The following is a 14,969-nucleotide window of genomic DNA, read 5'->3' on the forward strand; positions in this document are numbered from 1 at the left end:
GCTAAACAAACAAGTAACAAATGTAGCATTAACCGTGCTAGAAGACGAGACACCAATAGCATCAGACACAAGTTAAATCCATAAAATGGTGATTAAAACTCTGATATACATCTATTATTGTTATTTAAAAAGAATTTCTATACTCTACATAAGTTTTTTAAAATATACTTTATCACAACTTCTTTTGTTTTGAATCTTGATCATTTTTTGAAATGATAAATATAATTCAACTACTCAGAAGATAAATAAATAATAATACATCCACTTATATATAATAAAGAACATATCTCAATAGAATTGGACCATTCAATACGACATAAACATTAATTTCCTTGATCAACATGGCAATATGGTTGGATTTAATTAATGTGGAAATGGAAGTATCATTGCAGCGTCCTCTACGAAATCTGCAAGAAAAAGCACAAAGTCATTGTGGCCTTTGGTCAAGCGAGCTGCCGTATTATATGTGATAGTTAAAAATTTGTGTAAGAGAACCCATGAGACGGATCATATCAAAATAAAATGTAATATTAAATTAAGAATAAAATTTTTATTATTTATATAAAAAATGTACTACGTAATACTCTTGAAGTCCACTAGCAAATGCATGTATAATAATTAGAATATAACATATAATATTTATTATTTTTAAAGATAAAATGTAATATTTATATTAACAAATGTAATATTAAATCATTTGAACCTACTCAAATCAACATAGCTCCGCCATTGGTGATAATGAACCCCACCGACGACGAAGTCACCAAACTAACACGTATATGCTTCGTGAAGTCAAGCCAGTCATAGCTCATATCTCACCAACTTTCACACCATATTAGAAAGAAAAATTTATTTGCCAATAAATGTAGTCACTTGCATTAGTTTATTTTCCAATTTCACACCATTTTAAATTAGTTTATTATTGCATTTTATTTATATTATTTATCATTCACGACCATACTAATATTAATTACGTTTAGATTCTGGATAATCGTCCTTGATTAAGTTGGTCGGATAATTGATTTAGTAATCACAATGTTTTATATTCGACTCCTTATGAGAGTAAAGTTGCTCATTAGCCTTTTCAATTTGAATATATTAGAATGTTAGATATGGACAACTTAAATGGACTTACCTGAGCAATCTTCGGGCAGGACAACCTAAGCTTACTTATCTCCTTAAGATAATCATTTGCTAACTAGGGTTACAAGGTAGGCTTTGTTAAGCATATATGTGGTTGATACTATTTGCATTTAATTAGTTGTTCTAAATATGTTCTTGTAGACTAGTTAGTGGTTGTAATTTTCCTCTACTTCTCCTCTCCTGTACACTATTTATACTCTACTTATTCTCATTAATCAAACACAGTTCTTTTCATAACCTCACAGGCTTCACCCAAAACGCAACTTAGAATAGCACATGTAGATTTTCCTGTAAATTAAAATATATTTAAATCATTGTAAGATTTTCTCATTCAAAACACGATAAAGATGTTCTCTCAAAATACAACACTAAGCAATCATTTAACACTAGCTAGGAATAAATTAAACTTCATAGATGGGTGAACCCCAACTGAGTTCGTTGGGTTGTTGACTTGATAATGATATATTATAAGATTGCAAGTTTGACTTTCAGTTTGCTGGCGAAAAATTTGAATGTAAATAAATAAACTTTGTACGTATTTTAGTATGTTTTTAAAGAGTATAAAACCTCATTTTAATTAATTATCAAGATTAAAATACTTTATTTATTAAAAATAAACTTTAAAATGTCTCTATTTAATAATTAAAGTAAATTTAAAATACTCCTATTTTGAGAAATGCTCTCAAACTAACACGTAAACACTTTGTCAAAGTCATAAATCATCATATATATCCTACAAAATTTCCACCCCAATATGTAATTGAAATTAAAGCTATATATTTCTAGTCATATGTATTAGAAATAACATATATGTCCCCAACCAAATTAAGAACAATTAATTAGGTAATTATAATATTATAAGTTTGAAATATAAAATTTTAAATGCGCAAGATATAATCAATTTTGAACTCCCACATGCTCTGTCTGGTCGGAGTGTGGGGGGCCCTTAAGATTAGGAATTTAACCTTTTGGGAGAAGTGTATGAATTGAACAAATTAGACATTACCAAAAATTAGCATTTCCTAAAAACTCATTATTAACTTAATATCAAACTCGATCTTCTTGAAATAGATATTCCTGTTATTAGGAAAATAGTTCATTTTCAGAAATGTTATTTTTAAATTAAAAACGAACAACCTTATCAAATAAGTGAAATAACACGATAGATCTATTTTCCAAAATAATATTCCTTTCGTATATCCCGTCAACCAAGCATATACTAAATGCATTATGAATTTATGATTTTTCTCCGAATTCATAGAAAATACACATCAGAATAAATAAACAAATAAAAAATGTTTATAACAAATATGAATTGAAACACCTCTAATTAGGTATAATGGTTGGAATATAAAATATATATATTAAAATAATATTCGTAAAAAATTATGAAATAATAATTTTATACATTCTGATGTATTTTGAAATGGTAACACTTGTGTGAGATCGTCTCACGGGTCTCAATCCATGAGATGGACCGAATCTTTAATTAATGGATCAAATATTTGATTAATGAGTTGGAACTTTGACATCATTAATTAAAGATTCGACCTGTCTCACGAATTAAGACCCGTGAGACAGTCTCACACATGTTTTTACCATTTTGAAATAGTTGTATAATGAGTAATTTAACTTCTTTTTTTTTTTTGAAGGAGAGTAAATTTAACTTTTAGTCTATTGTAGCATTGTCATATTTGGTCCTATTCTTTAATTTTGTTTAATTTCATTTGCTTACACCAATTAGTCCTCAATTTAAATTTTTATCAGTTAACCCTTTAATAAAATGTTTAACATGTAATTTTATTATTCAATCCACTACCTCTCAACACGCATTATTCTCTCCTTCTAATGTAAACTCTTTTAATTAGATGATGAAATTACATTTTAGCCGTTTTTATTAATGATGAAGTTTAAACGGATGACTAGTTATGACAAACAAATTAAATAAAAATTAAGAATGTAATGGGACAAAATTAAATGAATATAACCAAATGTAGCGAATACCCATTAGTCAATAATTAAAAGTTTAATTTGGTATTGTAAGATTTTCTCATTCAAAACACATTAAAACTTATCCTTTCAAAATACAACATTAAACCATCATTTAAGACTAGAAGAAACCTCACAAATTAATTATTACAAATCTCACAAAAATTTAAAATAATCACACGATAAATCATTAAATCTCATAATAATATCTACACATAAGTTTTTTTTTTTTTTTTTTTCTTAATCAGTAGGGGCAGTGGCTCCCACAACTCGCACAATAAATCTGCCGATGATTATGATCTCAAACTAACATGTAAACACTGTGTGAAGTCAAGTCATAAGTTAATAAGTCATATCCTTCAAAAAGTTTCCACTCCATCAATGTATTTGGAAAAACTACTATTCGTATTCCTATAATCCTATGTAATTATTTGTTAGATAATAGTATAATACTAATGATAAACATGCACGGTGTGCGATTAAAAAATGTTCAAGAATCAAACCCCCCCCCCCCCCTCCCCCCCCCCAAAATATATATATATATATATATATATATATATATATATATATATATATATATATATATATATATATATATATATATATATATATATATATATATATATATATATATATATATATATATAGTAAAATCTCATAATTATTGAAATGATTTAAAAAAAAAAACAAATAGATTTTATAACTATTAGAAGACAAATTTTTATTTTTGATAATAAGAAAGATTATTATCTTACAATTTTTTTTTAAAAAAAAATGCATTAAATTATGTAGGTATTGTGTTTCAAAATTATTATATTTTTAGAAAATAGTTTTTCTTTGATAATTTTTTATATTTTAATTAGTTTTAAAAAAATACAATAATAAATGAAATGTAATTTTTGTTACAATATGTTAATAATTCATATATTGCACATCAAGTAATTAAGATACAAATTAAACAAAATGTTATATATGTTTCTAAGTGCGAAATTTTCAACTCTTTTAGAAAAGAAAAAAAAAAAGTAAGATTTTAATTTATTTTTATTTAAAAAAAACTAAAAATAAATAAAAGTTAAATTTTCAAATGAGAATTTGTATTAAAATAGGTATGTATTATTTATTGGTTCGAATTATAATTAAGTAAACTATATATTAAAACAAACTACATAAAAAAAATATGTATGTGTCTTTGTATTTTACATAGTAAGGGTAGAATTGGAAAAAATAAAAATTATTAATGGTATGATCGGTAATAAGATATAAATGTACAATAGAAAACGAAAAAAACTAAAGATTTTTTTTTTTTTTGAAATACTCATGATTCTTTACAAGATAATATCTGTTCTATACTTTCTCAAACATTTTCAGTCCAAAAAAGGTAACTGAGATGCCATCACACTACATGGTAGTTAGCACTAAAGAAAAGTATTTAATTTCACTTATGCCACTAATGGATTTTTTTAAATTAAGAAAAACGAAAAATGTGAAGAGTAAAATTTAATTTTTTAAAAGTCAATATAGAATACAAAATATTTTTTTTGATATAATTTAAACTGCCAACACAAATTTTGTTCCAGTTAAAGATTAATATTATTGGCATTTATTAAATTTTAGAGAAATGCATGCCCAATGGCCAATACAACCATTCATTATGATTTTACTCCATATTCATAGAAAATATATGTATAAAAAAATCATATATATATATATATATATATATATATATATATATATATATAGAGAGAGAGAGAGAGAAGAGATCAAGTGCGAAGGAGCTCACAGGTGAAAGATAGGGTGAGATATGAGTAGTTGATCAAATCTAAATCAACGGCTTAAATCAATGAAAATTTTAAATAAAAAAAACGCACTTTCTGCCAACATGCATGCACTGCACTATCTCAAACTGATGCACCTTAAAATATAAAACTACGCGCCTTAAGTTTAAATTGATGCACCTTAAACTATAAAAGTGACACACCTTAAGCTTTAAACATACGGTAATTAAGCTATAAAACTAAGCACCTTAACCTTAAAACTTAAGCACCTTAAGTTTTAAATTGACTAGAAAGTGGCTAATTAACCTTAGATTTAAATATACGCGCATTAAGTTATAAAAGTACGTACCTTAACCTTAAGTTTTAAACTGATGCACCATAAGCTTTAAACATACGCACCATAAGCTTTAAACATACACAAAGTTTTGAACTTATATGCAAAATTAACATAATGCCACAACGATTTTTTAAAGTGTTTAATTTCTTCAACATGGACTGTTGATTTTGACTAGATCAAGGGTTGAGATAAACCTCATATTTCACTTACATCTTACTACTTCTGATGATCTTTTATATATATATATATATATATATATATATATATATATATATATATATATATATATATTCGTCGCAATGATATATATTGATAAGAATGGATGAAAAGATATATTATGACACATACTTTATAAAATATAGATAGTTGATATATTTTGCGCTCATCGTCTTAATGCATACACCGAATAGCCGACTATAATATGTAGCGGTTCTTTAGCTAGACACTTAGCAACAAAATCTGGTTGGAGTTAAGAGTTTGTATGAAGTTTCATATTTGATAGTAATGATGAATTGAATGACGACGTCCATTACAAAGAGGAAACAAAAATGGAAACGACATTACTATTTATAACCAAAGTTTAGACTATTACAAGGAAAAAGAAACTAAAGTACTCCACCACTGACGAAGAGATCGAAAATGCTAGAGAAAACCTTAATATTATTGTAAGAAAGTTATATTAAGTTATATACTATTTACAAGACTGGAGATTGGAGAATATACTTTTTAAAAATTGAATTCATTTTGGTCTCGAATTGCATATAATTAATTGGACCAAAAAAGAATTAATAAGATTCCAGAAAGAAAATATATATAATAGTAATAGTCGAACACGGATACGGAAACTTGAAAGGTTGAAACTTCTTAGGGGCAGCCATAAACGCACCCCAAAGTTTGGAAGTCGTTGCAGAAATAAGTGTAAAACAAAGTAAAAGTCTACTAATTAACAAAATGACTTGTCAAAGACTCAACACAAAGCAGCCAAGAATTTTGATTGAGAAAATTATAATGTCGAAAAATAATTTGAGGAGAGACAGCGTGTGGGCTCCACAAGGCCAGGGTCTTCTTGACTCTTCACCAATTACCAATAAAATTAACTATTCTTTTGGTAGTTAGATACAAGGTAATTAATTAGGTAAAGCATAATACATCACATTAAGTATATTGAAAGCAAATAAGGAAATGAAATATAATTTCTTAGAGTATTGCTCGGTCCAGGTACAAACGTGTAAATTTGTGCCCTTTTATAGAATTTGTGTTTTACTTTTGATTACTGATTATATTATGTACATTTAGAGTTTTTAATTTGTTATGAACATTTATAATTTATAAAATTTATTTTTGAGTTGTACTTGTAAATATTACGGTGTGCATATTTATTGTTTGTGTTGTGCACTTATTAGAATTTTAATTTTTAAACTTTACTTTTGAGTTGCATTTGTAATTGTATCATAAAATGAATTTTGTAGCTCTTTGTGGTGTACTTTAGAGTTCACACATGATTTTTATATGACAATATTTATTTTTTTCTTTTGTATTCTTTAAGTTGTGATAAGATAATAAGATCGATTATTTAATGGTAATTGGTGATTATTAAATAAAACAGAATTTACAGCACAAGGTTATGACTTATGAGCATTAAGAAGTATATATTACATGCATGGTAAAAGTATACTTTTATAATTTACTTATATTATTATTAAATCATGGAGTTAATGACCGATTTGGTTCCCTTAACTATAGCGAAATTATTGATTTGATCATCGACTATTATCCTTACCAAATTGAGTTATCATCAACTTTGAAAATTTGACCCAATTTTGTCTTCCACTATTATATCATCCTAAGCTAAGACTCAAATTGACGGGAGGCCGGGTAAAATTGAGTAGAATTTTTAAAATTGAGGACTTAATTTGGTAAGCATAATAAGAGTTTATTATCGAAATGATCTCTCGATTATTGTGAAATTATTAATTTGGTCCGCGACAATTTTTTGTGCCCAATTAAATTCTAGACTTTGAAAATATTAACCAATTTGGTCATCCGTTTATTTTGTTGTTAGACATCCATTAACTTTTGACCAAATTGGTAATTTTGCTATACTCAATGGAACATTTCAGTAATTAACTTTCATAAAAAATGGTGCATGTGATGACCGAAATGGTCCATCGACTATTGCGAAATTACCAATTTGATAACTACAAGATTATAAATCAATTTATAAATCAAGTTAGTAACACGGTTAATTTGGTAACTACAAGATTATAAGTTCAACTTCCAACGTGAGTGATCTATTAGCCTTTTCTGGTTTGAGTTCGTAAACTATGGATAACTTAAGATAGTTTATATTAGTCCTTCATTAATTGGAATTACAATGCAGGATTTACGTACTAAGTGCACATCCTCAAATATTGATTGCATGTTTCCTTCCTCACTCAAAATTTTATAAATACTTACTAATTAATACAAATTTTGATTTTAAAAAAAAATATTTATCAAATATTAATGCATGAAACTAATGGAAGATCAACAACAACAACAAAAACAAAAGACACGATTTCACATTGACACAATTATTTAATTTGTCGATTTAAAACGACGTAGAAATGGTCAAAACGTTAAAGTAGTAATCAACTTAAGAACACAAATTATGAAATTAAAGAATCTACGTATAGAAGCAGTAGTAGTAGAATAATGTTTTACCGGTCCACAAAGCTTCTAAACTTAGTCACCGCCCATGATATCGGTGCCCTCCCCTATATAAACAATTGCCCATCGATCGCCATTTCTCATTCTCACAAAACCCTCCATCAACACATCATTTCTCTTTCCTTCTCCCTCAGCTTTACACCACAAAAAAGAGCACCAAATACATATAACAAAAATGGCTTCTTTTAAACCATCTTTGATTCTTTTCTTTGCGTGCTCCCTCTTCGTTCAAGCCACTCTTGGTAAATATATTCAATATACTATATATATATATATATGTATGATATGTATATATAGTTTTGAAAGATTGATGTTTAATTAATGTTTTTTGTGTTATTGGTTTTGTTTAGGGGAGATAATTTGTGAGGAATTACCCACAAATGTTTGTGCATTTTCTATTGCGTCTTCTGGGAAGAGATGTCTGTTGGAAAACTCGGCTGCTAGCGACGGGAAGGTGGAGTACCAATGCAAGACCTCCGACGTGATGGTGGCGAAGATGGCCGAGTATATAGAGACCGACCAGTGCGTCGGAGATTGCGGTGTCGATAGGAACTCCGTCGGAATCTCGTCGGATTCCTTGCTTGAGCCGGAGTTCACCGCCAAACTCTGCTCTTCGGCATGCCACCAGAACTGCCCCAACATCATTGACCTTTACTTCAACTTGGCTGCCGGTGAAGGTAAGAATATATACACTTTTAATTTATTATATTCTTTCCTTATTTAAAATTTTCTAATCTAAATAATAATATGTGGCGATTAATTTATATTTTTAGGAGTGTATTTGCCGGAGCTGTGTGACAAGCAAAGGAGCAACCCCCGGCGAGCCATGGCGGAGCTGTCCAGCAGTGGTGCGGCGGCGGTGAGCCCTGCCACCAGTGAAAGCCTTGTTGCTGATGCGCCTGAGTCTTCCCCTGCACTGGCGCCGGCACCGGCACCGGCTTCTCTGTAATTTCAATCGTTTTCTCCATGTACGCATAATATATAGTAATTTGTTGGTTCGTTTTCCCATCTTAAATAAAGGAGATGAATATGGTCGGATTACAATACATTATACACTAGTTATTAGTCGGACTATGAAGAGCTTATGTAATTCCTTAATAATATATGGGTTTGTCAGTCATGTATTATTTTTCTTTTCTATATATAATTTGTAGTTTTGCATATTCATTTTAAGTTACAAATTAAATAAATCGTATCAGGGATCTTATAGCTCGAGTAAAAAAATTGCATTTAAATTTATTCAGAAAATAAATTCAAATTCAAAACAAATACCAAAATACAAAGCCAATCTCCCAACGCATTTGACAAATTCAACGCGGATTTGATGCAGGGATACGTGTAATAAAATATGACATTTTCTTACCCCAAGCAAATTGTAATTCTAGAAGTATAGTTGCAGAGTTTTTGAAAATTCAATTCTACTATACGTGTTGCAGTGTGGACTGTCGTGCAATTTTACTAAAATTTTAATAAATATTGCACTTTTATTAACAAGTAAATTAAAGTTTTTAGAACACATCATTTCAATCTTTTTTGCTAAAATTATCAACATTGAGGAAGATCTTGTGGCGGTGGGGGCAACGATGACTCTGGTGTCGGTCCGTTCTCAATCACAAAAACGGTGGCCAAACCAAATTTCAGGTGAATATCTAAATGACAATGCATTACCCATACACCTATACATTAAATGACATGATGAGTAAAGTATCATAAGCCAACACGTACCTAATAAACATTAGGTTACGCAAATAAAACTTAGTGAACACATATTAGAAATGTTACGTAAAATTTGTTGAATACGTAGTATAAATGTTATGTTACAGAAGTACTATTTACAATACTGGAGACTATACTTCTAAAAATTGAATTCATTTTTCTCGAATTGCATATATATAATTAATTGGGCCAAAAAAGAATTATAAGATTCCAGAAAGAAAATATAATAGTAATAGTCGAACACGGATACGGAAAGTTGAAAGGTTGAAACTTCAATTCATAGGGGCAGCCATAAACTTAACGCACCTCAAAGTTTGGAATTGAAGTCGTTGCAGAAATATAAGTGTAAAACAAACTAAAAGTCTACTAATTAACAAAATGACTTGTATCATCTTTGTTGAATATATGGGTTTCTGCGTCGCTGAGCTACAATTCCATGGAAGTATTTAGAATTTAGGTCACCACCTTTGTACCAGAACGTCATTGCTCTCTGTCTCCAAAATTGGTTTTGTTGTTCCAATAGATGAAGGAAGGTCCGTTGAGCAGTACGTAGCGAACTCTTGCACTCCGTAAGTGTCAGTTCTGCCTCTAAGCCTCTCCATTTTACTTCTGCTAGCATCAATTTCTGGTTGAAGTTCTTCCCCCATTTCCAGATCGCAGAGCTCTTTTCCCAAGTGAATTGATAACCCTGGAATTCGAAATCTCTGAGGCCACTACTTTCCACAGCTTCCTTGAATCCCTCCATGAGCCAAGAAGGATGAGGGCAATTACCAATCTTCTCAGTTGGGTGGGTAATATCGTTGAAATCCCCCATAGTAATCCATGGAAGGTCACTCTGATTGGAGAGATTTTTGAGGAGGTTCCATGAATAGCGCCGTCTGTATCGTTCCGGGCATCCATAGAAACCGGTGAAACGCCATAACTGTGGGGAGTTGTTCGTAATCGCAGTTGCATCAATATGGTTAGTAGAGAAAGTAGTGATGGAAACGTCTACTTCCTTCTTCCAAAGTAGAGCTAATCCGCCCTTTAGTCCAACACACTCAACTACAAAAATGTAATCAAAACTCAACTTTATTCTAATAACATCCATCTTCTGTGAGTCCAATTTGATCTCCATTAAAAAGGGCAAATTATGCTGTCCATCCGTATGCACAATGCATGGTGCATACGGATGCAAAAACGACGTCGTTTTATTAAAAACGCGCGTCTCCCATTAAAAAAAAAATCATGTTCGATTCCCAGCAACAACATATGAACTAAAATTTTAGAATCGATGAATTATAATTCCATAATCGATGAACTAAAATTCCAGAATCTAATCTATGAACTAAAAATTCCAGAATGAATGAACTAAAATTCTAAAATCTATGAACTAAAATTTCAGAATCGATGAACTACGATTCCAGAATCGATGAACTATAATTCCAGAATCAATGAACTAAAATTTCATAATCTATGAACTAAAATTCCAGAATGAATGAACAATATAATGCTGTTGTTGGGAATCTAACAGCTAAGAGCTTGAAGTTGACATGTCTGTCATTCCCATTAAGAGGCAACACAACAGGAACATCAACTATGACTGGAGATCAACACGGCTACGCTTCCGCTATCATACGAGGTTAGGTTTCTCGTATACTATGGTTCATATAGTTAGACTATTGTATATCTAACACACCAAACTTCCTATCAACATTAAAGTCGCACATAAATGCTATCAATAAAAAGGGGAAAGACACATGGCAACCAACCAACCAACCAAGTTGGAAAAAAGCGACCCAGACAAAACACCTTTTTACCAAGAACAGGATGGGAGCTTGTTAACTAGAACAAGGGAAAAACTTGTTAACAAGAACAAGAGAAAATTGTTTTGTACTCTGTAACGTCTACAGTACCTTTGGTTTTTAAGCTTCTAAACTTAGTCACGGCCCATGATATCGGTGCCCTTCCCTATATAAACAATTGCCCCTCCATCGCCTTTTCTCATTCTCACAAACCCTTCATCAGATCAACACATCATTTCTCTTTCCTTCTCCCTTTACACCACAAAAAAAGAGCACCAAATACATATATATAAACAAAAATGGCTTCTTTGAAACCATCTTTGATTCTTTTCTTTGCGTGCTCTCTCTTCGTTCAAGCCACTCTTGGTAAATATATTCCTCTTCCTAGCTTTTCCTATTCTTATTCAATATACTATATATATAATTAATGTTTTTGTGTTATTGGTTTTGTTTAGGGGAGATAATTTGTGAGGAATTACCCACAAATGTTTGTGCATTTTCTATTGCGTCTTCTGGAAAGAGATGTCTGTTGGAAAACTCGGCTACTAGCGAGGGGAAGGTGGAGTACCAATGCAAGACGTCGGACGTGATGGTGGCGAAGATGGCCGAGTACATAGAGACCGACCAGTGCGTCGGAGGTTGCGGTGTAAATAGGAACCCCGTCGGATTCTCGTCGGTGAGCCCTGCTACCAGTGAAAGCCTTGTTGCTGATGCGCCTGAGTCTTCACCTGCACTGCCACCGGCTTCTCTGTAATTTCAATCGTTTTCTCCATGTACGCATAATACATAGTAATTTGTTGGTTCGTTTTCCCGTGTTAAATAAAGGAGATGAATATGGTCGGATTACAATCGTTATACCCTACACCACGGCACGGCGCGGGTAGCACTGTGCGCCGCGGGCCTCCCAAAACGACGTCCGGATCGTTTTGGGAGGCGCAGTAGGAAGTTGTTGTGATTATGTGTATTTGTTCATACAGTTATGTACATTTTTTATACAATTATGTACATTCTTTTTATACAATTATGTACATCCGAATCAGAAAATTTGTGTGTATTATGTTAAGAGTTGATGTGTATTATATTAAAAGTTTATGTTTATTATGTACTAGTATTTGCCCCCGTGCGATGCACGGTATGAATTTGTTAAAATATTTTAAAAATATTTAGATCGATATATAATTATATAAATTATTATATAATGAAATTGATGAATCGAGTTGGATCGATTGTATCTTCTAATGTTATCATTGCTTGAATTTGATCAAATAATTACCCAAAATTAATAGTCAATGTGTAGATGTACGCATCAAGTGCCCAAAATTATTAATTTTCATATCGATTAATATTCTTTCCATCTCGGCTAAACCTTACAGGCCGTTTGGCTGGAAAGAATTTAAATTCCATTCCTACTTAATTCCCACCTAATTCCAAATGCCATAAAATTCCTTAGTTTGGTTGGAAGGAATTACAATTTCCCCATTTTCATGGAATTAAAATCGCATGCCCCCTCCCCCCCAGATTTTAATTCCTGGGATTTTAGGAAAAAAAAAAAAAAAAAAAAAAAAGCTAGTAATGAGACAAAATTACCCTCTTTTTTTTTTTAATCTAAAATTAATACCACAACAACAATGGACATTTTGGACTTTATACTACTTATTCCCTTTCAATTCCCATGTATACCAACCATTGGAATTGAAATTCCCAGTATTCTATTCCTGTAAACCAAACACTGGAATTTAAATTCCCACTTTATTCCCAGTAATTCATCTCCCATGGAATTGCAATTCCTTTCCCACGTAATCCCTCCCTCTCCAACCAAACGCCTGTTATATTTCCATCTCGTATTGCAAAACATTTTCCATCTTTAATTACAAAATTTTTCTTATAAATTGTGGATACTAAATGATTCTATTCCATTTTCAATTTTTAAATATATATCTTTACATAACTATATTTCAATAACAAATATATACAGATTTTTTATATATATTTCCAGTAACTTTATATTTTATGAAATATACAACCGAGATTAATATTTTTTCTATATACTGAGTCAGTTTGGAATTATTTTTTATTTTTAGCCAATTATTAATAGTCATTTTCTATTTCAATTACCATAAATTTCGTGTCACTTTTATTCTTAGTCAATTATTCTTTTTAATACATATTAATTAATTAGTTAATTAATTATTAATAACAGTTATATATATATATATATATATATATATATATATATATATATATATATATATATATATATATATATATATATTTCCACTAACTTTAAAGTTTATAAAATATATAACCGAGATTAATATTTCTTTCCATCTCGGTTAAAATGATTATTTCTCATGCCTCAACACAATCACATATTATTTCCATCTATAATCAAATCCATATTCACTTTCATTTTTATTTTTTTTGAATACTGTCATCTTCATTTTCCTATAATCATCCATTTTAATTTTTAGGAAATCATGATACCACATCAAACTGGAAACTACATAGGAGGATTTTATTTTTATTAATTGTATACATTATTATTATTATTATTATTATTATTATTATTATTATTATTATTATTATTATTATTATTAATTTAATTCCATATCCTTATTATTATTAATTAGTAATTTTTTATATAATTTTCCTTTTTTACTGGTATCCTTATTATGTACCCTTTTTTTGTTTGACAATCTTGCATTTCCTTTGGCAAATTATGTTGTGCATCCGTATGCACCATGCATGGTGCATACGGATGCAAAAACAACGTCGTTTTAATAAAACGCGCATCTCCCTTTAAAAAAAAATCAGGTTTGATTCCCAGCAACAGCATATGAACTAAAATTCCATAATCGGTGAACTATAATTTCATAATCGATGAACTATAATTCCATAATCTAATCTATGAACTAAAAATTCCAGAATGAATGAACTAAAATTCCATAATCCATAAACTAAAATTTCAGAATCGATAAACTACAATTCCATAATCGATGAACTATAATTCCATAATCAATGAACTATAATTCCATAATCTATGAACTAAAATTCCAGAATGAATGAACAATATAATGTTGTTGCTGGGAATCGAACCTGAATTTTTTTAAAAGGGGAGACGCGCGTTTTTTAATAAAACGACGTCGTTTTGGCATCCGTATGCACCATGCATGGTGCATACAGATGCACAGCATAATGATTGATTTCCTTTTCTATTTTCAATGAATTAAGGATTCTTTTTTATTTTTCTATTTTAATGATTATTATTAATATTAATTAATCAGTGAATTCCGTTTCCTTTACTATTTTCAGTGAATTACAGATTATTTTTTATTTTCTTATTTTAATGCTAACTTTTTTACTGATTATTATTAGTATTAATTAATCAATGAATATCATTTTCTTTTTTTTTTTTCATTTTCCGTGAATCAAGGATCTTTTTTTATTTTCCTATTTTACTGCTAACTTTTTTACTGATTATTATTAGTATTATTAATTATTAACATTTTTCCTTCT

General features: G+C 29.9%; 2 protein-coding genes across 2 annotated transcripts; both read left to right on the top strand.

The window, feature by feature from the left end:
- Nucleotides 1–8,026: 8,026 nt before the first annotated feature.
- On the top strand, nt 8,027–9,111 carry LOC109182316. The gene is made up of 3 exons (XM_019332457.1): nt 8,027–8,195; nt 8,304–8,630; nt 8,727–9,111. Exons 1-3 carry the CDS (start codon nt 8,129–8,131, stop codon nt 8,900–8,902), a joined length of 570 nt encoding a protein of 189 aa, XP_019188002.1. The 5' UTR covers nt 8,027–8,128; the 3' UTR covers nt 8,903–9,111.
- Nucleotides 9,112–11,635: 2,524 nt separating this feature from the next.
- Nucleotides 11,636–12,270, top strand: LOC109182317. The gene is made up of 2 exons (XM_019332458.1): nt 11,636–11,819; nt 11,909–12,270. Exons 1-2 carry the CDS (start codon nt 11,753–11,755, stop codon nt 12,205–12,207), a joined length of 366 nt encoding a protein of 121 aa, XP_019188003.1. The 5' UTR covers nt 11,636–11,752; the 3' UTR covers nt 12,208–12,270.
- The last annotated feature ends 2,699 nt before the right edge of the window (nt 12,271–14,969 follow it).

This window comes from Ipomoea nil, unplaced genomic scaffold (assembly GCF_001879475.1).
Source record: "Ipomoea nil cultivar Tokyo-kokei standard unplaced genomic scaffold, Asagao_1.1 scaffold1043, whole genome shotgun sequence".
In the NCBI taxonomy this organism is placed as follows: domain Eukaryota; kingdom Viridiplantae; phylum Streptophyta; class Magnoliopsida; order Solanales; family Convolvulaceae; genus Ipomoea; species Ipomoea nil.

Bases quoted from the DNA above. Each gene is read 5' to 3' on its own strand.
- LOC109182316 (XM_019332457.1), top strand. From the start codon at position 8,129: ATGGCTTCTTTTAAACCATCTTTGATTCTTTTCTTTGCGTGCTCCCTC. The intron at 8,196-8,303 runs GTAAATATATTC...GGTTTTGTTTAG, and splicing joins CTTCGTTCAAGCCACTCTTG to GGGAGATAATTTGTGAGGAA. The intron at 8,631-8,726 runs GTAAGAATATAT...TTATATTTTTAG, and splicing joins CAACTTGGCTGCCGGTGAAG to GAGTGTATTTGCCGGAGCTG.
- LOC109182317 (XM_019332458.1), top strand. From the start codon at position 11,753: ATGGCTTCTTTGAAACCATCTTTGATTCTTTTCTTTGCGTGCTCTCTC. The intron at 11,820-11,908 runs GTAAATATATTC...GGTTTTGTTTAG, and splicing joins CTTCGTTCAAGCCACTCTTG to GGGAGATAATTTGTGAGGAA.